This window comes from Parambassis ranga, chromosome 18, assembly GCF_900634625.1.
Source record: "Parambassis ranga chromosome 18, fParRan2.1, whole genome shotgun sequence".
NCBI lineage: Eukaryota > Metazoa > Chordata > Actinopteri > Ambassidae > Parambassis > Parambassis ranga.
The window spans coordinates 13,551,021-13,573,235 of record NC_041038.1 but is presented as its reverse complement, the minus strand read 5'-3'; the positions used below and the strand labels follow the sequence as shown (position 1 = coordinate 13,573,235).

At 47.5% G+C, this 22,215-nt stretch overlaps 1 protein-coding gene across 6 annotated transcripts in view; it reads right to left on the bottom strand.

Annotated features, from left to right (window-relative positions):
• LOC114450987 (dedicator of cytokinesis protein 3-like) overlaps positions 1-22,215 on the bottom strand; it is a 127,755-nt gene that overhangs the window by 2,931 nt on the left and 102,609 nt on the right. For 2 of the 6 annotated variants that reach the window (XM_028429476.1, XM_028429482.1), the window contains 44 exons: positions 21,920-22,001; positions 21,554-21,614; positions 21,262-21,409; positions 20,378-20,466; positions 19,686-19,811; positions 18,725-18,849; positions 17,816-17,978; positions 17,601-17,707; positions 17,274-17,445; positions 17,031-17,128; positions 16,770-16,853; positions 16,511-16,611; positions 16,204-16,285; positions 15,766-15,936; positions 14,236-14,428; positions 13,991-14,118; positions 13,138-13,284; positions 11,546-11,644; positions 11,328-11,422; positions 10,951-11,026; positions 10,648-10,748; positions 10,317-10,375; positions 10,061-10,209; positions 9,893-9,978; positions 9,606-9,632; positions 9,244-9,339; positions 8,372-8,432; positions 8,200-8,293; positions 7,906-8,054; positions 7,616-7,702; positions 7,404-7,508; positions 7,146-7,287; positions 6,887-7,053; positions 5,987-6,073; positions 5,651-5,830; positions 5,393-5,476; positions 4,207-4,323; positions 3,965-4,095; positions 2,775-2,919; positions 2,234-2,315; positions 2,033-2,151; positions 1,871-1,958; positions 1,648-1,767; positions 515-600 (listed from right to left, as the gene is read on the bottom strand). In XM_028429476.1, coding sequence (XP_028285277.1) covers positions 515-600; positions 1,648-1,767; positions 1,871-1,958; positions 2,033-2,151; positions 2,234-2,315; positions 2,775-2,919; positions 3,965-4,095; positions 4,207-4,323; positions 5,393-5,476; positions 5,651-5,830; positions 5,987-6,073; positions 6,887-7,053; positions 7,146-7,287; positions 7,404-7,508; positions 7,616-7,702; positions 7,906-8,054; positions 8,200-8,293; positions 8,372-8,432; positions 9,244-9,339; positions 9,606-9,632; positions 9,893-9,978; positions 10,061-10,209; positions 10,317-10,375; positions 10,648-10,748; positions 10,951-11,026; positions 11,328-11,422; positions 11,546-11,644; positions 13,138-13,284; positions 13,991-14,118; positions 14,236-14,428; positions 15,766-15,936; positions 16,204-16,285; positions 16,511-16,611; positions 16,770-16,853; positions 17,031-17,128; positions 17,274-17,445; positions 17,601-17,707; positions 17,816-17,978; positions 18,725-18,849; positions 19,686-19,811; positions 20,378-20,466; positions 21,262-21,409; positions 21,554-21,614; positions 21,920-22,001 — 4,909 coding nt within the window. The remainder of the gene's footprint in view (positions 1-514; positions 601-1,647; positions 1,768-1,870; positions 1,959-2,032; positions 2,152-2,233; positions 2,316-2,774; positions 2,920-3,964; positions 4,096-4,206; positions 4,324-5,392; positions 5,477-5,650; positions 5,831-5,986; positions 6,074-6,886; positions 7,054-7,145; positions 7,288-7,403; positions 7,509-7,615; positions 7,703-7,905; positions 8,055-8,199; positions 8,294-8,371; positions 8,433-9,243; positions 9,340-9,605; positions 9,633-9,892; positions 9,979-10,060; positions 10,210-10,316; positions 10,376-10,647; positions 10,749-10,950; positions 11,027-11,327; positions 11,423-11,545; positions 11,645-13,137; positions 13,285-13,990; positions 14,119-14,235; positions 14,429-15,765; positions 15,937-16,203; positions 16,286-16,510; positions 16,612-16,769; positions 16,854-17,030; positions 17,129-17,273; positions 17,446-17,600; positions 17,708-17,815; positions 17,979-18,724; positions 18,850-19,685; positions 19,812-20,377; positions 20,467-21,261; positions 21,410-21,553; positions 21,615-21,919; positions 22,002-22,215) is intronic. The other 4 variants (XM_028429481.1, XM_028429478.1, XM_028429480.1 and 1 more) reach the window with 4 other exon arrangements.

Genomic DNA, 22,215 nt, shown 5'->3' with positions numbered 1-22,215 from the left:
GACAGACAGAGACAGAGACAGAGACAGAGAGAGAGAGAGAGAGACAGAGACAGAGAGAGAGACAGAGAGAGAGACAGAGAGAGACAGAGACAGAGAGAGAGACAGAGAGAGAGAGAGAGGGACAGGCAAAGACAGCGTTACATCAGTATGTTGACAGAAGTCTTTATTCCATGTGAGGATCTAATGATGAATGGACACTTTGTAAAGTTGTTATAGATGAAGAGAGAGAGAGACACCAAACTATGAAGATGCATTCAAGGACCATCAGAAAGTTACACATCAGATAACCCTTCCTGTTTCTTCAAGCTGTGACGGTGTGGTAGAATCATGATTCTGGGGGTCAGAGGGTTAAAGTAACACGGCTCTGTCAGGACATTCACTGACTTATCTCTACACACACACACACACACACACAGACAGTGATGTGCCTTTCTAGTGGCGTGCAGACGGACAGACAGACATGCATCCAGACCCACAGCAGGAGTGAGGAGGAGTAGGAGGAAGAGGGGGGTACCTTTCTTAAGGAGCGCGCGGGGAGAGCTGGAGGGAGGTCGCTGACCTGGTGGTGGAAAGCGTCAAAGTGCATCAACAGGTGTTGCCCTACAGGGGGAGACACAGCAGGACTGACTGAGAGAGATACACACCCACACAACCAGAGAGAGGAGGAGGAAGAGGAGGAAGGGCAGCAGGAAGAAGAAAGAGAGAGAGAGAGAGAAGGTGGAAGAGGGTAGAGGGTGGGAGGGAGGAGGAGAGAGGAGGAGGGAGGAGGTGGAGGAGCGTGAGGGAGGGGATTTAAAAGTCTTCTGATATCCATTCAAATGTTTTAATAAAAGGCTGTTTTTCTTTCATGGTTTGTCGTGTTCTCTCCTGAACATGTGACTGTGATGTCATCAGGGCATTCAGAGCTTTGAATCAAAATAAGACATCACTGCAGACGAGGCTTTGCAGCTCTGCAGCAGCTAATGTTAGCTAGCAGCTAATTTAACATCACGTGTTCTTTAAATGAACAGCAGTTTTAGCTGATTGATTTAGCTGATTCACGGTGCATTCAAAAGCCTGCAGTTTTGTCAGGAATTCTCAGTGTTTGGTTTCTGTTGAATCAGGCCATCTCAAGGAAAAGAACAGATTTGGGCTAAGCCTGTGCCTGCTCTCAGCCAGCTCTGTGCTGTGTAGCCTTCGCCAAGTGAATGGAAGTTGAGCGGCGCGCCTGGTCCGGGGCGGTGTTTCACCTCCAGGGGAGACTTCGATTAGCCTGCTAGCCCCCTTTTAGCAATGAGTGGCGTTGTATGCTGAATGGTGCTAATAAAGTAATATTGTAAAATGAAATGTCTTTTTGTTGTGGATGTTTGGGCTCAGATGAGAATGATTTGGGAATGATTGTTCTGTTATTACATAAATGTTAGGCACACTTACCACAGCCAGAGAGCGCAGTGTCAGTCTGAGGTCTGACTGTTTTGATCAGCTGATCATACACGTGGAGGTCTGTACCTGTTGCAGACCTCAGAGGTAGCTGTAGATGGCCCTCTGGTGGACTAACTACGGAACTTCAACACCCACCATATATCGATCGGCAAATCTCATATCGGCCGATAAAATCAGCCTGATCAATAATCACACACAAACACACGTATATCAGTAGTTTCATACCATGAGGCAGGTTGCGTGGGGGGACAGGAGGCGCCATGACACTGCCCACATGGGCAGAGAGGAAGGGGAGGGCCTCTCTGGTGCCGCTGTCCAAACTCCAACTGCTGGGAGTGGTGAGGACTGGAGGAAGAGGAGGAGGAAGAGGAAGAGATGAAAGGCCTGTATTTAAAATGTAATCATTCACAGTGTCTGTGCGTGTCTGTGTGTGTGTGTGCTGGTCCACCTTTCTCAGCCACAGACAGGTTGGGGTCACTGCAGGGTTTACAGGGACCGATCACCTGGTGGAACAGGGCCCGCTGGAGGTTCGTCGGCTGAAATCAGTAAACACCAAAAATTAAAAAAACTGATGGGCCTGCTGTCAACCGCAACACACACACACACACACCTGCCCGTTCTCGGTGAGGTTGGAGTACATGGCGCTGCTCGGGCGTTCTCTGTGCGGTGGCAGCAGCATCAGCATCTCTCTGTTGTGTCTGTATTTGTCAGGCAGAGACGGAGAGCCGACTGCAGGCAGAAATCAGACGAGACACAGTGAGACAGACAGAGACAGAGGTCCTGGTCAAACACTGCAGACTGAGCTGCTCACCTCTGATGGTTGAGGGGGCAGAGTTTATCATCTGAGAGGGAGCAGAGTGGGTGGAGCTAAGACTGGAGGAGGATGGGCTCGCCTGCAGATGAAAACACAGATAATCAATAATATGCTGACGTGCAGCACAGCTGACTGTTGATCCTCTGAGCGACTTGATGTGATTGATTTCTGCAGGTTGTGTGTTTCTTCTTCACACTCGGTGTGTGTAACGTAACTTCTTTTTATTTAGTGTTATTTTTTGACTTCCTGCCGTCTCAGACAGACAGGAGGACAAATTACGGTGAGAAAAGCAGAAGATAAAGATGGACGCTAGTTTAACAAGGAACCAGGAGAATAAAATATCATATGAGAACAGTTTGAACCATGCTTCACTGTACGTACAGAACATTTTGTCAAACACGAGAAGAGAGAGAAGAGCGAGGAAACACAGTCTGAATAAACTGAATGAGACAACACCTCCACATGACCAGGTCATCACTGGATCACACAGTCTGACCTGTGTGTCTCTCCAGCACTGACGGTGCTCCGACTCACTGACCTGCATGCGATAGAAGTCCTCGGGGTGCTCCACCACCACGCCGTCAGCCAGGATCAGCAGGTTACCAACGTTCCCCATCTCACTGGAGTTGTGAGAGGAGAGAGAGGAGGAGGAGTTTCGCACAGGTGTCAAAACAGCTATGGGACTGAAAGGAGGGATAAAAAAAAAACAGGACAGCAGAGGAGTAAAAGAGGGAGAGGAGGAGTAAAGGGAGGGAGGAGAGGAGAGAGGAAGAGTAAAGGGAGGGAGGGGAGGAGAGAGGAGGGAGGAGAGGAGAGGAGGGAGGAGGGGAGGAGAGAGGAGGAGTAAAGGGAGGGAGGGGAGGAGAGGAGGAGTAAAGGGAGGGAGGGAGGAGAGAGGAGGGAGGAGAGGAGAGGAGGGAGGAGAGAGGAGAGGAGGGAGGAGGAGGAGGGGAGGAGAGAGGAGGGAAAGGAGGAGAGAGGAGGAGGGGAGGAGGGGAGGAGAGAGGAGGAGTAAAGGGAGGGAGGGGAGGGAGAGGAGGGAGGAGAGGAGAGAGGAGGGGAGGGAGGAGAGGAGAGAGGAGGGAGAGGAGAGAGGAGGAGGGGAGAGGAGGGAGGGGAGGAGAGAGGAGGAGCACAGGCAGGAGAACAGTGGAGAAAAAAAAGGAGGAGCCGTGCAGAAAATAGCAGCCACAACATGCGTGATGTGATTTAGTGGCAGTGAGCCGTGCAGGAAGCAACATGCAGGGAGGTGATGATGAGGGGCGAGAGAAAGAGAGAGAGAGAGAGAGAGAATGGCAGAAATTCAGAGTGTGATGTGAGCAGAAGATCGTTAATGAGACATAGCATGAAGTCAGCAATGAAGGAGAAGTGTGTGTGGAGGGTTTCTGCAGTGTTCACTACGTTTGAGACACATCAGAGCTTCAGGACAGATCATTCATCAAGAGTGACTGATACGTTTGAGGCCAAAGGCAGGAGGAGACGAGCCGTCAGTGACTCTGGAGAAAGTTTGGTGTGTTCTGGAGTTTCTGTGTCAGGTGATTGATAGGCCATAAACCCTATAGCCCCTCATATACCACAGTCATACTGTGAGGATAGTCTGGAGGACCCTGAGGAACCTGCAGACCCTGGATGAGGCTGGGACCTCAGACCACAGTGGATGGATGACCGGCTCAGTGACAAGGAATGTGTGTGTCTGGATGTGTGTGTGTTGCTGTGTGTGTGGCTGACCTGTGTCGGTGCAGGAGTTTGAAGCTCTCGGGGCTCATGGGGCTGTGAGAGGCCAGGATCCCTCTGGGAGTGTTGGCTCCTGAGCCGGCCTTGTCCAGACCAGGCAGACCCTGCAAAGCCACATAGAAGCACTGCTCTGAATATTCCCACTGTCCTCAAATCTGCCTGATCATAAAATGTGATGACACACTCTAATGCCTGATGACATCATGAATATGTTGTGAAACATTTTCTACGCTCACATGGCAGAGGCTGCTCCTCATCATCTGGAACTGATCGATCAGCTTCTTGTGCAGGGGACGCATTTCTGGATGCACCAGCTTCTCATGCACGGCCAGCCCGACTCCCAGGATGTGGACCTGCAGGGGGACCAGCAGGGGTCATCAGACAGAGTTCGTTCCTCCCTTCTGTCTGCAGGACACGTAATTTACAGCTGCTGACTGCAGCAGATTCTGTGTTTCCTTTTAGTCTGGCGCCACCGTCAGGTCAAACACTGCATCAACATGGAGTATTTTAACTGGCCTCAGTGTAAGACGATTTGGAGGACGTGTGACAGACACACAACATCAGAAGAAGGCAGAGCCACACACTTAGAGTTATTACTTGCACACACACACATATCTACAGACACACACACATGTTAACAGATACACGTTTACACACACACTTTTATAGACACACAATATCTACACACACACACACACACACACGTTTACAGACCCACACACGTTTACAGACACACACACACACATTTACAGACACACATGTTCACACACACACACACACACTTTTACAGACATACATGTTCACACACACACACACATGTTTACAGACACACGTCACACACACATGTTCACAGACACACACACACGTTTACAGACACACACATGTTCAGACACACACACGCACACATTTACAGACACACACACATGTACACAGACACACACACAGGTTTACAGACACACACATGTTCACAGACACACTCACACACACACTTTTACAGACACACATGTTCACACACACACATGTTTACAGACACACACACATGTTTACAGACACACATGTTAACACACACACACGTTTACAGACACACATGTTTACAGACACACGTCTCACACACACACACACACACACACACACGTTTACAGACACACACACACACACACACACACTTTTACAGACATACATGTTCACACACACACATGTTTACAGACACACGTCTCACACACATGTTCACAGACACACACACACACTTTTACAGACACACATGTTCACACACACACACATGTTTACAGACACACACATGTTCACAGACACACATGCTACACAAAGGTTTTGCTGCTGTCGGTGATTCACTGAGCACACAGATGGGCGGAGCCTTCCACACAGACCCTTTATCGTCTTCATTCACAGCCTGTGTGGTCTCACCTGCTCCTGCATCAGGTCTTTGAGCTGTGTGATCTTCTCCGTGTCCTCAGGGTGGCTGCTGATGTAGTCTTTATCAAAGAAAGCCTGCAGGCACAGAACAAACACACACATCATCACATCACTGTTCGACTGGGGCTGAGGCTGCTGACGACTACAGTAATTATGTGGTTATAATCATTTACATTTATTAAATGAGAAACACACCACAGATACGGTGAAGTTAAATAAATAAAGGAATATTCAAGGTTTTCTTTTTACCTCTTGGTATCTGGCGATGCCTCCATTGACGGCGGCGTCGATGACTCCGTTCAGCGTCATGCTGAGCAGGTTGATGTTGCCGTGCAGCTGCTTGTGTTGGTACTGGCTGATCAGAGTGCGCAGCTCCTGGTTCTTGTTCTCCACCACTGAGATGGCGTTTTCTAATGGACTCACCTCCACCTGCAGGGACGCACAGTCACAGTGAGACATGAGATTTTCTGTTGTCTAACAAACAACATACCAACAGAAATGTTGTAAAACGAGAACAACACAAACACCACCTGAGTGCATTAACAGGTCTGACATCAGAAACAGGTTATTACATCTTTCACTCACCAGCTCTCTCTTCTCCACCTCAAACCAGCGTGAGATACCGGGCAGAGGGTGGGTGAGGATCAGCGTCGTCCTTTCAATCCACAGGCTCTGAAACACACCAACACACAGTGAGACAAACAGTGCAGGGTTAGACCGCACTCACCCACAGCACACACTGTCCGTCAGGCAGATGCTTCAGGAGCGTGAAAGCAAGGACAACCAGACTAAAAAACAGCTTCTATCCACAGGCCATCAGGCTGCTGAACACTGACCGAACATTTATCTTGTAACATCACTGCCACAATGCAAAAAATGCACATATTTGTTTTTGCACATACAATCTCTTAACATATCTGCACATTCTAAATGTCCTCTGACAATAATGCATAAACAATGCACCTTAAACACTGATAACACGTTACCCTCTGTACATAGAACTGCACATTTTGCTTATTTTATTTTGTTCTTCTTACTGCTTCTTCTTATTTTTTATTGATGCTTCTGCCTAAAATAAGTCTACTGTTCTTTATCTTAGTTTAGTTGTGTACAAAGTAAGAATTTCATTGTTCAGTGTAACTGTAAAGTGCTGTGCATTTGACAAACTTCTTGAATCTTGAATTTGTTTGTCGCTCAGAGAGGAATGGTCACAGGCACACTGAGACACACAGAGTTTCATGGCTGTTTGGGGTCAGCCTGAGTAAACTCTGAAGCTCCGAGTGAGTGACTGAGGTTTCAGTTTTACCCGCACATGGTTTGACATTCAAGCACTTTGTAAAAGAAAACAACCAGCACTGTGTCAGCAAGAGACACACAAAGCTGTGAATGATCTAACCGAAGCATAATGCAGCTCACACATGGCTAATAAATGAGATGATGTTCAGATCATGCTTCCACACACACAAAGAATAACTCGCTGCTCACCTTGAACTCGTTTTCTCGGTCTTTGGGTCCTTTGTGGAAGGGCCGGTCGTAACGGAACCGCCGAACGTTGTTGACCCGGTAGAAGCTCTTGATGCGGTCGGGTACTCTGTCCATCTGCAGGACGCTGACACTGTCTGGTACCGGAGTCACAGCGTAGATCTGAAGGTCTGAGCGAGGAGGGTCAAAGATCTGACTGAGGCTGGTCGTGTATTAGTGTACACACACACACACGCACGCCTCGTGTTCTGCTGAAGGATACACTGTGCGTCACACTGCAGGATGGCCTCATCTGGCTGATTGGGGTGCTGCATGGCAATGGCCTGTGGGAATTCTCCCAGCATCCTTTGCTGGAAGGCCTCTAACCTTTCGTAGTCGTGGCCGCGGCAAACAAACTCTTTGTTCTGGGGTGAAGGACAACCAAATGAAAACAAACCCGAGCTCTCAGTCTGTGTACTCACAGCAGAACACCTTAAAGATGTGTCATGCTTTGCTGACACGTCACTCCTGTGTGACTCACTCTGAGGAAGAAGGGGAACTTCCTGCCGTAGAATCCCACCCTGAAGAACTCCGGCTCCAGGCGCTGCTGCTCCATGATGTTGTCATAATACGCTGCCTCCATTTTCTACACACACAGAGAGGAATAATCATATTCACACTTTTTTAATCTGAGTTTATGAGATGAGTGAGATGATGTCTGTCAGTTTAATATAGAACAGCCAGGTCACTCACCCGTATCCAGCTCAGACTCTGATAGTCATACAGCGATTCATATTGGAAGGCCAGCTCCCTGCACAGAGGAATGCCATACTCCCAACACTGGAGGGTGTCACACAGACACACACAGACACAATATTCACTTAAAAACCTGAGCGTTTTTCTGATCACACTGGTTACAAACATAACAACTAAATAAAGCTGTGACCCTAATATTACATGTTGGTGTTTGCAAGGACCAAACGGGGAATATCACACCTTGTTGTTACAGAAGAGTGTGTGTGTGTGTGTGTGTGAGGACTGACCTTCCCCTTGTTGAAGTAGTGGATGACTTTGCGGCAGAGGCCCTCCTTGCGGTGCCACTCGGTCTGAGCAGGATAATGCAGGAACTCCTTCAGAGGCCGCTCGTCCCAGTGCAGCAGCTCCCAGTACAACAGCAGAGTGAAGGCCGCCTCTGTGGACACACCAGCATCAGCACTGAGGCTGTGTGTGTGTACCGGTGTTCAGCACTGACTGTGTGTGTGTACCGGTGTTCAGCACTGACTGTGTGTGTGTACCGGTGTTCAGCACTGACTGTGTGTGTGTGTGTGTGTGTGTACCGGTGTAGTTCTCCGCCTGCAGGTGCATGTCACAGAGTTTGTGGATGTAGCGGATGTACATCTCCTCCTTGTTGATCTCGGACTTGTAGAAATTCTATTAATAAACAAAACAAACACAATCTGTTTTTCTGTTTTTATTTTAAAAAGTAAACATGAATCACATGACTCTTACCAGTAGGTTTACAGTACAGCCAATCTTCTTGTTCTCCGTCTCGTCTCCCTTCATGCAGTCCCTGCAGAGCAAACCCAGGTAATAAACAACAACTTCACACAGCAGGTGACTGATCAGAATGATCATCTGTGGCCTACGATTGTAGAAGCACATTTATTCTTCAGTCTGAAGTCCAGCAATCCTTGGAGCACATCTTCTAACACATGCTGGGCATTCATCTTGGTGAAGAGGTATCTGTCTGAGGATGTGGGTCAGGTGTAGGACGATGGTGGACCTGTATCTGTCTCAGAGATCAGAGCAGTCGGCCCCTCTAACAGATCCAGGTGGCCCAGCCCCAGACCCTCACCTTGATGCAGACCTCACAGATCTCTTCCAGGGTTATAAACTGCAGATCCCTCAGGATCCACTTCACACTGTCTCTAGGATTTGACACTGAGGAGTATGAGGACCCAGCTAGCTGACAGTTGGTCATTTGGGGTTTGGCAGAGGTTCTGTTTACATGAGCCAGGCTGTTCTCAGGCTGATCTCTCTGTCAGCCTCTGATCTTCATCACTGCAGCTTGTTGTTCTCAGGACAGTCTGGACTCTGCAGATGTTCCATCATTCTATATGATCATACATGCTCATGGTTTATATGAGCCTCTGTATGAAGAACACACTGACTGTGTGTTATGAAACAGTTGTGTTTGTACATGTGTCTGTCCACGAGAAGCTGCAGCAGAGATTTCTGTTCATCTTTTTGTAGTTTCAGAACCATGATGAGGGACAAATATGAAACTTGGAGACATTCAGAAATGTGGCACTGGTGGCATTTTTTCATCCTTATCATCTTATTCCAGTGTGTGTGTGTGTGTGTGCATGTGTGCGATGTACCGATAGTCCAGCAGTCGCTCCATCAGCCTTGTGACTGAGGTAACAAAGGAAATCCCCGTCTCTCTCCACGTCTCCTGCTCGATCTTTTCCAGCAGACTAAAAAACACACACACACACACATATAAAAATATGTTCTGCGACAAACAGGATTCCTGATGTATCTGAAGTCACCGAAAGCATTCCTCATCAACTTCCACTAGAAGTTGAGATGAGCACAGCTTTGTGTGTAATCTCAGGATATGTGAGTTTATTCTGAGGGAAGCTCAGAAAAGAAGGGATTTAACGTGAAAGACTTCCAGCTCTCATTACTGTCTGTATATTCTGAGCACCGTGCAGCTCCCTGTGTGGAAGTGAAGTCATACCTTGGGTACGGCCCAAACAGCTGGGTTCTACTCCGGCAGCACAGAGCAAAGCAAACACACAAGAGCAGTGTTAGAGCAGAAAAACTGTTGATTTGTGTTGTTAGAGAGAGAGAGAGAGAGAGAGAGGATGGGAGGAGCAGGCCAAAGAGAGACAGAGCATCAGAGAACCCAACAACAGGAGCTACAACTCCCTGATGCTCTTTGAATGCATCATCTGTCATATACTGATACTATAGACAGGAGGAGAACACACAGACACCACATGGGCTGGAGGGTTCTGTTCTTACAGCAGACCGAAGAGTTCCCTGTAGTTCTCGTCACCTTTGCCCTCTGACACCAAACTGTCCAGTTTATCAATCAGCTCGGCCTCCACCTGCACACAACAACAACACCTGACTTCCTGCTGTGGTTTTATAAACCGTGCTGGGTCATGTGGAGTATGTGTGTGTTTATACTTGTTTGAAGTTCCCGTTCTTGCGCTGCTCCCAGTCCATCATGTCGTGGAAGATGGGGATCATGATGTTCCGTACCTCCACCTGAGGGACCAGCGTCACGCCCAGGAAGGGGCCGATCATACCGGGGATGAAGTGGATCTTATTCTCACCTGCAAACAGGACGCACGTTTCCAAACGTCTCCTTTCATTCAGAAAAGCTGCAGAGGTGTGATAAAGAGGTGTGAGTGCAGCTGCTGGCGGCGTGGTACCGTCTTACCCAGGTTCTGCCACATACTGAAGAGCTCATACGTCATCATCACTCTCATGTCTCCGTACCTGCAGGGGGACAAACGGTAAAATACTAACGTCACTGGAGTGGAACACAGTAAAACAGCAGCAGTGATGGGTCACAGGGTCCAAAATATAACAGATATTCTGGTTTCTGTAACACTGTTTTGTTAATAATTAAATAATTAATAAAAAAGTATTTTGACTGGTAGTGTTATGATGCATCACTCCACCTCTGACCTCATCTCTGACAACGACAGTTGTTTGTGTTTTCTGTGTGCGTCGTGTCGTTTGCATGGAAGACATGTTTGTGTTCTTACTTGTCTAAGACCTTCTTCCTCTTAGCAGGACTCAAGTTCTCCAGCTGTAAACTGGGCTGGTTGATGTATAACACCGCCAGACTGAAGTAGGAGTTCCAGACCTACACAAACACACACACACAGTGTAAGTCTGCACACACTGAGCTCTGTGCACAGAGTACATGATGGAAATTTTACAGGAATTTTACTCAGGACAAACCTTAGCTTATTTTTTATTTTTTTTTATACTTTAATAATCGGGAAATTGCTAATAGAGTACTGTGTACTTTAATGTGTAGCATGAGTAGGACTCATGTCACATACCTTAAAGTCAAAGTCGCCTTCGGTGAAGTTCTTGTGCAGAGCGGGGGAGAGGTACTGAGCTGTGGTCAGGATGATGCTGCAGAAAAACAACAGGTGTTGAAATGAGCTGCAGTGGCCTAAAGAGAACCTGGACACTGTGCCCCCCCTCTCTGCCTACTTTAACCTAGTGGGTGGATCTTACCATTCTGATTTGTTACAGGTTTTTATTGTTTTTGTTGTGAACCAGGGGAAATGTCTTCCTGCTGTGCATCAGGTGTTGTTAACTTTGAATAACACGGTTTGTGTGGCCTGCTGCTATCAGAGGTCAGCCTCTCTTTAATGTCTCCGCAAAAGCCTGCCCCCGCTGTGCTTTCACCTGTCTGTTCTGTGAGTCTTACTTGCTGGTGAGGAGTCTCATGATGTTCCAGTCTCGGGGGAAAATACTGAGCTTCATCAGGTTTCTGAACACACACAAAATCTTCAACAAGAACTCCTGAAGGAAAGAAGAAAAGAGCTCAGATGTGTGAGTGTCATTTATCCTGCAGCGATACAACATGCTCACAGTCAGCCTGCAGACCCTGGGTCAGCCTTGCTGTGCTGTGACTGTCCGTGGTACCTTCAGCTCATCCTTGCTCTGAAAGTTTTCCATCAGGTGCTGAAAGTGGATGTCTGTCATCTGTCGGAGCAGCGACAGGAGGCAGGACACGTACTCACCCTGCCAACAAGGAAACCAGCAACAGTGATGTGAGAATGTTAGCAAACACTCAGACATGACAACAGGCGACAGGCTCCGCCCCAAACTGACCCTGATCACCCTCCTCCTGTCATCATGGACTCTGAAGTCGGATTTTATTCTTGTCACTCATCTTTATGCAGCAATGAAAACATCTTTTCAGGAGATGAATGTACACCTCGCTCCTTTACTGTAGCTGAACTGAACTTTCTTACAGTAAAAAAGAAGGGGGGGGGGGTCTCAGCTTGAAACTGAGCCAAAGAGGAAAGGAGTGAAATGTGACCAAGGATGGAGAACTACAGCTGATGTCTACACACTGTGCTTCAAACAAAAAACAGGGTGCATGGATGAACAAATAATCGGAATCATTAAAGGCAAAGAGGGCAATATGGACACATGACTGTTCTTTTAAAACTCAAAGCTCAAAGGCTCAAAGAGAGCTCACACAGACAGCCAGCATAACCTGTTTGTCTTATGAAGGCCGGTCCTGCTGTTTTATACTGTAACTATGGATGAAGTGTCTGAGACATCACCCACAGACGTGACGACAGAGCTGAGGCAGGCGGGTAGTTGTAGAAACAGGGGATACGGCACCTCTCAAAGCAGGCTGCACTTTAACACAGTGGCTTCATGTCTGAGCCCCAGTGGCTGCCTCTACCCTAACCCTATTCATTTGTTCATGAGCCTGAGTGAGAACAGATGTGACATCATGTCCAACTTTGTCCGAGGACATCATTAAAACTACAGGGCCCAAGCTGTAAATACATACATGCAAAGGAAGTGTAGATAGACCCAGCCTCCTACCAGATGACTTTAACCACTTCCATGCCAGATCTGACCAACTGACAAAGACACCCCTTTAAAATGAGGACACCACACTCCTTATAACAGACCCGCAGGTCCTGGAGTTAGTCCAAGCGACTGTTCCTCCTCTCTTCTGTCATTGTTCCAGTGGCCCGAACACATATTTTCCCCTCCACTCTTGTGTTGATGTTCACATAAATTCTGATATTGACACAGTCACTGGTCCCGCCCCCTTCTGCTGTGGTGTCGAATCAGAGGAGGCAGGTGCTCAGTAAGAAGGCTTGGGTTCGCCCCTGTGTCCTCCCTGGAATGAATGTTTTCTATCTGTACTCTGTGGTGTGAGTTTGGAGACTGCTGCATCGTCTTCATGAAGATCAGCTCAGAGACGCTGCTCTGGTTCAGCTCTGTGCAGGAAGGGTTAGGGTGGAACACAGATGAGCCTTCACACATTCCATACATGCCTCTGCTTCTACACTGATTAATGACATATTGAGACTTAGTAATATGCAGACTTATATCCCATGTGGTCCAGAGGAAGGGGGGACCTCACCTATCCCCTGTAAACAGCGATCACAACACAGTAATGTCAATATTGCCCATCTCTACAGATCAGACAGACAGGATGGGTGAGGGGAGGTGAAGAAGAAGAAGTCGTATTGTTAGTTACTAACAGTGATCTCCGCGGTGCACTGCGGACAGCGTTGACCTCTTACCGCCTCCTGCGATTGGTTCTTGCTCATGATTGACAAGAGGGTCTGCAGGAGGACGTCTAGTAAGGACTCCACCATCATCTCCACCTCCTCCTGCACGGACGTGTCCTGAAGGGGAAGGAGTGGAGAGAAGGAAAAAAATAGAAACACGAGGTAAGAGAAAGGAGACGCAAAAAAGGAAACCCGACAGGAGAAAGAATTCAGGCTGGTGTGTGTGTGTGTGTGTCCTTCTCTCAGAGGCAGAGAGAAAACAGCCATTTGATTTCCTGCTTTGTTGCTGCCTTTGAACCATCCCGCATGCTTTCGATGCTGTGGTGCTTTATATATTATATATATTTTGCAGTTTCTTCTCACATAAAATATGCTTACACAGTCATTTTCATGGCATATCCACTCATAACAGTGTGAATGGTCCGTCCCATTAAACTCCATCGTGTTTCTTTAAACATTATTCAAGCTGTGTCTAAAAGTCAATGTTATTTTCAGGGACATTCTAGAAAACTAGAAAACTTCAGAAACTCCAGACTTTCATCTGCTGAAAGCTGCTCTCTTTGCTTTGTTGAAGGCCCTGCCTGTGTGTGCTGGCCTCATCATTACATTTGTAGAACATGATTTTTTTCTAAGGCTTTCCTTAGTGTCACTTTGAGTTCATCAGTCTCCACAGAGGAACCCATTTAACCAAATATAATAACCAGGACAAACAGTAATCTTTCACATTATTGGATGTAATAAACATTGCAGCCTTCGGAGGCCGCATGCCCGTTATCATTAAACATATTACATATGTGCTTTATGTATACATCCTGTGTGTTACCAGTGAGCTGGTCTTGATAATAGAGAATATGGAGCTGAGTATTCCCGAGCAGATGAGCAGCTCCTTCTGCTGCCTCAGATGTAGATGGATGTGATGCAAGACCACAGGGAGCAGGATCCGTCGAGACTCTGAGGGCGCACACACACACACACACACACACACACACACACCTGTTAATCCCCCATACTGGATAGAAAAACACTTCACAGAGGAGGGTACGTGAGAGTACGTGTGGAGGTGTGTACCTGGAAAAGAGAAGAGCCGGCTGTCCACGGTCCGAGCGATGGACTGCAGCTTCACCACATCCATGGACTGTCCGATATGTACAGTGGACGGCATGCTGCCCAGAGTGCCGCGCACAAACTCTGCCACTTCCTGCACCGTGAACATCTGCAGCAGCTCGTCGAAGATCGCCGGGAACGAGTTCAACAGAGCGGCCTGAGGAAGAGAGGGCGGTGAGTGAAGAGGAGGTCAGAGGTCAGAAAAAAGACACAGAGGACGACCCTGAGGGTCAGGGTTAATAATGTTAGTTTCAGTGGAGAGAAAAGAGTCTGTGACTTCTGTGAGAGAGCAGAGCTGAGTCACAGTGGAAAGCTGAGGTCCAAAATGCAGACAGAGTCCTTCCCAACAGTTCTGTTGAGTCTGTTCTGCAACCCTCTGAAGTCCAAACAGTTCCTGTCATGTTCAGACACCATCATGCAGACCTGTATACCTCAAAAAATAAAAATAAACTAATCCACACAGGTGTCATTGATTGTTCGATCTGTTTGTGCTGACATGTGGTATAAAGATTATTGGCTCAAATACTCTAAGCTCAGATTTGATTTTAAATTTGAATGACTGCATTTTGGAACTCAACTGTTCACTTGTGTGAGAAACAACTGAGTAAGATTAAAAAGCAAACTTTATGACAAATACAAGAGGAGGAAGCAGCACACACACTGCACAGGGCCACGTGATTAAAACCGATCAGAGTGAGGGACGTCCGGCAGTCCTTTAGTTTCAGTAACATGCTGGTACAGAACGGACTCTTCTTCCATGAGGTGTCAGAAGCACAGAATGCTGCCGGGTGTGAGGCTGAACGCTGTGCTCAACTCAAAGGTTAATAATGCTCTCTGCAAAGGTCACGGGCCCAATGGGCATGATATAGACATTACAAAATGTTCTGACTCATAATTATGCTCTCTGTGTTTGTGTAAAGACACACAGCATCCGTGCAGGGCAGGAATGTTGCCTTGTGTGGCAGCAGTCGTGTGTGTGTGTGAGGATCAGGATTATGGGCTTCATACGTGTTTTCCTTCCAGGCGTCTACTTACTGACAGTGGAGACGGCCGCAGAGCGTTGGAGCTCCAGGCCTGAGTGCAGCTGGCTTGTCCTGGGGGAGGGGCCTGGGCCTGGCCTGGGATAGGGGCTAATGCTAAGGGAGACACAGGCCCAGCACCGGAGCCTGGGGCTTGATTTGGGCCTGGACAATGCTGGGAGCCCTGCAGTGCATGGGTGTGGAGGAGGCACAGGAGGAGCAATAAGGACCCAAATAAAGGAGCAAGAATTGAAATATGAGGGAGGGAAAGGTCCCAGGTACACGTGGAAAGAGGCACATGAAGGAGATAAAAGTCAGATTAAAGCAGCTACGAGGACACAGGAGACAAACTCCCCCAAACTACAGGAACATTAAACTAAGCACAGTGTTTAAACTACAAAGCTGAGAAGAAACAGGAGAAGCCCAATCATTCTCACATTGATACTTCTTTAGAAACAGAGGCGCCCGTCCTCACCTGAGTGAAGATGAGGGTCTCTGAGTTGCGGCTGTCCAGGCTCAGGACAAAGCGGATGGACTGGAACAGCTCCTGAATGCTCGTGCGAAACTGCTCCTCCTCCATACCACAGGTGGCGCGAGAGTAAAGGATCCGAGACTGCACGATGAATTTAAAGAGGTACTCCAGTGCCTGTTAGAGAGAAGAAACTTCATCACCTTTTTCATAAATGTACAAACACAGTCTCCAAACTCACTACCAGGAAACATGAACCGGTTTGTAAAAGAAGAATAAAAAAGTCTGATCTGAAGCCACATGTGTCCAAAATGTCCATAAAATGTCAATGTGGATCATTAACATGTTAATGTGGCCATCTGAGATGCATGTGTGGTCCATCTGCCCGAGGTGCTGCTTCTGCTCTCAGCTCTGTGCTGCAGCGGCGGCGGCAGCGGCTCTTACCCTCATGGCTTCCTGTATGTGATCCTGCCTGACCACCTCAGCAGAGCGGTCCATGTACCACTTCAGACAGCGAATCAGCTCCCTGAAACACAAAACTCACATTAGACAGTGTTCAAATCATTGAAGCTGCAGAGCTGTGTGCACGGCCATCTGTAAACCTGCTGTAGAAAGTGAAGACTTCACAGAGGAACGTTACAGAGGTCAGTGAGAGCCGCCTGTTCAAGGTGTTAGTGGTTTGTTCACCTGCTAAAGTTAGAGTCACCTGACTTGGTTTAGAGCAGTGGACCAGTGCATTCACTACACTTACTTGTAGGCCAGCGCACCAGCAAAGTGCTTCTGGATGTAAGTGTCCATCACTGGTCTGAAGTGGTAGTATTTACTGTCCCTGAGCAGGTTTATGATGAACACCTGAGCCAAACAGACAGTGTAAAGATTATTCAGTGTGCTGACTGGAACTCATTATTGTTGCACATTAACTTCACTGTTAGACGTGACTCACTGTCCCATGAGTCTCTGTCAAACAGTTCAAACATGGCCTGTCAGAGGTCTCATTAACACACTCTTACCAGTGACTGGAACACCAGCGGTCCATATTTGTCTGTGTTATCATCCAAGATGGAAAACAAGGTGTCCAGAATGTCTTGAAGAAACTGTCAGACACAAACAAACACAGTTACATCTGCTCGCCTCATCACATGATGCCGACCCCTCTTCCACAGCCAGTGTCCACTGTCCTCTTCCTGTGGTTTGAGACAATGAAGATGCTCTCTTCTTCTGCAGTAAACAGGCTCACTGTTACCTTCTCATGTCACCACACTGATCCTCACCTTCACTATTTCTTCTCCGCTGACATGTCGTAGCCGTCCGAGGATGTCCATGACCCGGTCAGGATGAGCCTTCCACTTCAGCAAGGCCAGGAGGTCCACTGGAAGACAACAGCACTGTCAGCACGCAGGGAAAACACCAACCATCCTGTCCACAGCAGGACATCCTGGAGACAGTCGAACCTGCCCATCACACAGTGTAACTTCCCCCCAGCAGTGACACCTCTCTGTGGATCAGCGGCGTACCGTTCTGAGTGAGTTTGGTGGAGGAGAGCTGTGTGGAGATCCAGAAGGTCTCCTTGGTGCTGCGCTGGAAGATGAGGCTGGAGGGGATGCTGGGGCAGCTGTTGAAGTCCTCCTTACAGCAGGGCAGGCCCAGGTAGAGGGCGTGGTTACTGAAGGTGGTGTTCTCGTCACACTGAGGACGTGAGGAAGCACAAGGGAGGAGGAAGAGGAGATAAGTGATGACTTAAAAAGGTCAGAATCCACACTGAAAGTAAATACTCATCCATTTATAGTGAAGGTTCAGGAAACAGGAAGTGCACAGACGGTAACGCCACAGTTATGTCTGACCTTGTAGACATAGAGCTCGTGGCTCTCATCAGACAGAGTGGTTCCATCCTCCCTCATCAGAGGAGTGAAGGCAAAACCAAACAGCTTCTTCTCTCCCTTGTCCTTTGCTGCAGATAGACAGAGTCAGAGATAAGAAAAACCACGTTCCAGCCTTCACTCTGCTGCTGTGAACATCAGTGAGACCATGAGGTAAATAAGGTGAGCAGGTGACTCACTGGAGCAGTGTCTGAACTCGAAGCAGAGGTGGGAGCCTCTGAAGCGGTCGATGGGAATGGGCAGTTTGATCACCTCACTCCAGCGAGGGCTGTTGTTGTGGTAGAGCACGAAGGAGCGGTGCTCCGGCACGCTGGGCTCCCCTGAACCCAGACTGATGCAGTCCTGCAGAGAGACGCAGGGAGCATGAGAGCAGGAACATCACAGGGAGGGGCAGAAACAGTAAATCAAATAAATATAAAACATATATATTTTCTATTACTGACACTACTCTCCTGGATTTAAAGAAGCTAACATCATTAGATACTAAGTACAGGCTCAGCTTTCAGTTTTAAACATTCTTCAGTAGTGTGTCCAACCACAAAAAAATAAAATGAATGTGATATTGTTTAAGTATGCTAGAAACTACCCGCCTGCTAGAGCATAACATCAGCCTGAAGTTGATATAAAAAGATCCACTGATTGTATTTAGGTGCTGATCGTATCTTCAGTGCTCGGCTCGCGGCACTGAAGCTTAACTCCAACAGATGGACCACAACAGAAAATGCACTTTACTTGTATATTTTATTACAGACGTAGGATGACTACAAGCCTGACACTCCTCACCAGTGTTAGCTCCGTCGACTGGATTCTAAAATAATTCAGCTGTAAAGACTGACACAGCTCTGCAGTGTTTGATCTGCTCCGTTCACACCTCAGGTTTTGACTGCAGGATCAAGATGGCAGCTCCTCAACAACTGTTACATGTTTTTTCTCGGAGAAATTCTTTGAGATGTTAGTGCAGGTTTTTCGGCTTGCTGCGTTTATTTAAGATTGTATTAGATTATAATAAATACATGAAATGTGTTTATACGTAGGATCTATGTGTCTCTGTGAGGGCTTTTTCTGTTACACCTGGACCACATTCTTACCTTTAATATCTCTCCGTCAGCGTAGAGCACATACATGGTCACCTCGATGTTCTTCTGAACACTCTTCCCTCCTCTCTCAAACTCTCCTCGCTCCAGTGTCAGGTACAGGTCGTTGCGGATGTCACCTGGTGGCAAGAAGAAGACAACACACCTGAGAACAGGACTAAAATATGTGGCTCTGTATTCACTTTATTCCATGCTCAAACCAGGAGATATGAATTTATATCCTTGTCAGAGGAGGTTTTGCCTTTAGGTACAGAGCTAAATACTTCATCACTGCTAAGAAAGAGCAGTGGTTTCTGTGCAGCATGCAGCTAACAGAAAAGTGGCTGCTGTGTTTACATCAGCTCAGTTTCTACCTTCTGCTGCTCACTGGTGGAGCAGAGGATCCACAGGTATACAAAACAGTTTGACACAGACTCTGCTTCTACACTAATTTATTAGACACAAACATGTGTAGCTTCAGTATGTCGGAGCTATTAGAAACATGTATGCATACTGACGCTAGTGAATCTACTTAAAAACATGACGGCTCCAACATGACAGCGGTACCTGGCAGCAGCATAAATATGACTGGTCCTATTAATGTATTTGAAACAAGGTTCTGTCTGTTGCTGCACATTAATTCATGCCCTGCTTTACACACTGTGGTGTCTGACACAGAGCATCACCTGTAGCTCAGGGACGGACTCTGAGAAGAGCTGTGACCACACAAACACACACACTCAGTCTTGTGTCCTAATCAGTCTGAAGTCTGCTGGAAACCAGAGATGAAAATAATTTGTCTGGCTGTAGGAGGTGAACCTCAGTGTACTGAGGAGTGCTTCTGAATCTGTGGAAGACTCCGGCCGGTGGAGCTAACAGCTCGTGTCCTGATCCTCATGTTGTCCTTGTGCTTGCTGCTCTGAGATTTTTGTAGTCCCTCAAGTGTGCACTCCTTTCTGGGTTCTACATGACTCACCAGGCATGATGACGTCTGGGAACCCCAGTTTGCGTGTGATGGCCACCCCCCTGCTGAAAATGAGCGGGTTCTCTCTGCGGACCTGCTCCATGTCGCCTCGCAGCAGCTGCAGAGAGATGATCAGACCTGCAGGGGGAGGTAAGAGAGTGTCAACAAACGAGGAGGCAGAAGAAGAGAGAGCAGCACAGACAGACAGGCACACTGCTGTCCGAGCAGTTTCTATTCATCTCACTTCATCTAAGAGACTCCAGTTTAAATAATGTTTTTAACTCTAAACAGTCCTGATGCAGAAATAAACTACAATCATGAGAGGAACCAAGAACAGATGCCACAGACTGTACGATGGGGGCACAGGAGGACGAGATGAGTCCCCCGCGGTGACACCAATCAGGAGGATCATCCAGCTGATGTCAACTGATGACATGCACGAGTCATTCAGATGGCGTGCTGCCTTCAAACCAGAAGAGTCGCTCCTGGGAGGTGTGTGTTCTAACTTTCTGACTTCTATGTTGGTGCTGCTGGATGTTTGTTTACCTTCCATCCATGTAGCTAAGTTGCAGCCTGCTGATGTTATAATGAGCAAACTGCTGAGACAGTGGGTATGATGGTGGGCCAGCTGAAAACATTACATGGTACCCCCATAGTTTCTAACCTATAATGAACCACACGCTGACACACACGGCCCCTCCTACCGTAGTTGGTGCTGGGTGCGGTGTATTTGGTGCTGGACTTGCGGATGATGTTCTCGTGGATCTGGTACCACTCGTTCTCATTGTTACACCTGCAGAACAAGAAAAAGGTCAAAGAATATTTTTTGTAATGAATGTGACACGTGTTGTTGTCTCTACACCTGTAAATCGATACATGAGAGCTCTCAGCAGACCTGCCATGTTTATTGTGATGTCATGTATTACAACAGATCTTAGTATGTTAACTCTTGGTTTGGTTCATTTTTTCTTTTCTTTTTAAGTATCTGAGTTTCAGTCCTCTGTGATCAGCAGCTGTCACACAGTTCTTTTTAGATGTCATGATTAATATGGCAGCCTGGGTTTAAACAGCAGGCTGATTTCCTGCAGCGTCAACATGTTGATGAGTCACGTTAATGTCACGAGAGGCACAAGGCCTGAAGAACACAGACATGATGTGTGACCACCCGTAAAACCTGAAGCATACTGAGGAGTACACACACAGATACAAGCACACACACACACACTGAGTTACATCATTATGTGACTGTGAGCACTTTGGGGATCCTGCAGGCAAGTCTTAAGAAGTTTCAGCCGAGGGAGATTCCCTCTGTGTGTGTGTCTAGCACAGTGCTGTAAGACTGCACACAGACAGTGAAGTGACTGCCTGTAGCTCATGGGAACTTTCCTTCTCTTCTTCCTCTCTTACACACACAGACATGCAGCGGAGTGAGAAGAGGAAAAGTCACATGAGGTGAAGATTAAAAAATGTTATAGCCCAAAAATCTGATTAGAGCCTGAGAATGTCCTCTGAGAGGCAAATGTTACTGATGAGCCCTGACGGTGTGTGTTTGTGTCACACTGCTGTCAGTGTGTATGCAGACACTCACGTGTAGACTTTGAGGACAAAGTCTTTCTCCTCTTTGAGCTCTGAGATGGTCTGCAGCACGTCGCTCATGGCCAGGACGGCGCAGCCGTACGGCCGGCGGTACTGGACGTGTGGGGGGCCCTTCTTACTGTCATTCAGCAGCATGCGACCTGCAACAGGAAGCGCGTGTGTCACTCACTGACACATTCACTGTCATTCCCACTCAGCTTGTTTCCTAAAGCTGCAGTAAGACTCGCCTCATGTTCTTCACTCTGTTTTAATGTCCTGCTCCGTCAGGAACACTGATGTCTTACCTGTTCGAATCACTTGTGAGATGATGTACAGGTCTCTCTTCATGTCTTTGTTGCTCAAGTCCTGCAGAGAGCAGACAAAACAATAGAAAAATGACTGGAAATGAAACAGATGTTTTTGCTCTGTTGATGAAAATACAGTTCCTGCATTTACGGTGCACTGATGATAAAACATATTGACATGAGGGGAGGTTCTGCGTAATATAACTGAAGCTCTGTGTAATGACGGCTCAAAGAAACTGAATCCTCTCCAATCTGATCCCACAATACAACAGCAGGGGGCACTGCAGCCTTACTCAGTCCTGAACATCATCACCTGCATGTCAGGCATGTGTTTTTACAGTGTGTGAGTGTGTGTGAGTGTGTTACCGTAAAGAGGGCACACAGCCGGTCCGCTTTCTCCGGGTTCTTGGGTCCTCCGTTCTTGTTCAGCCTTACCATGAACTTCTCACTGAAAAAACACAGTGGGTGAGACTGGTCCCTGCTGTGGAGCTGATGTTTGACCTGATGGGAGGCTGAAGGGACTTCAAGCTGAATCATCTCTGACCACAGAAACAGTTTTAAGCTCAATATTCTGACTATTCTGTCTCCTCTCTCCCCCTTCTCTCCCCCTCTCAGAGCTCCCAGCGATGAGGAAAGCCTGTCTCAGCCCTTTTTGCTTCAGG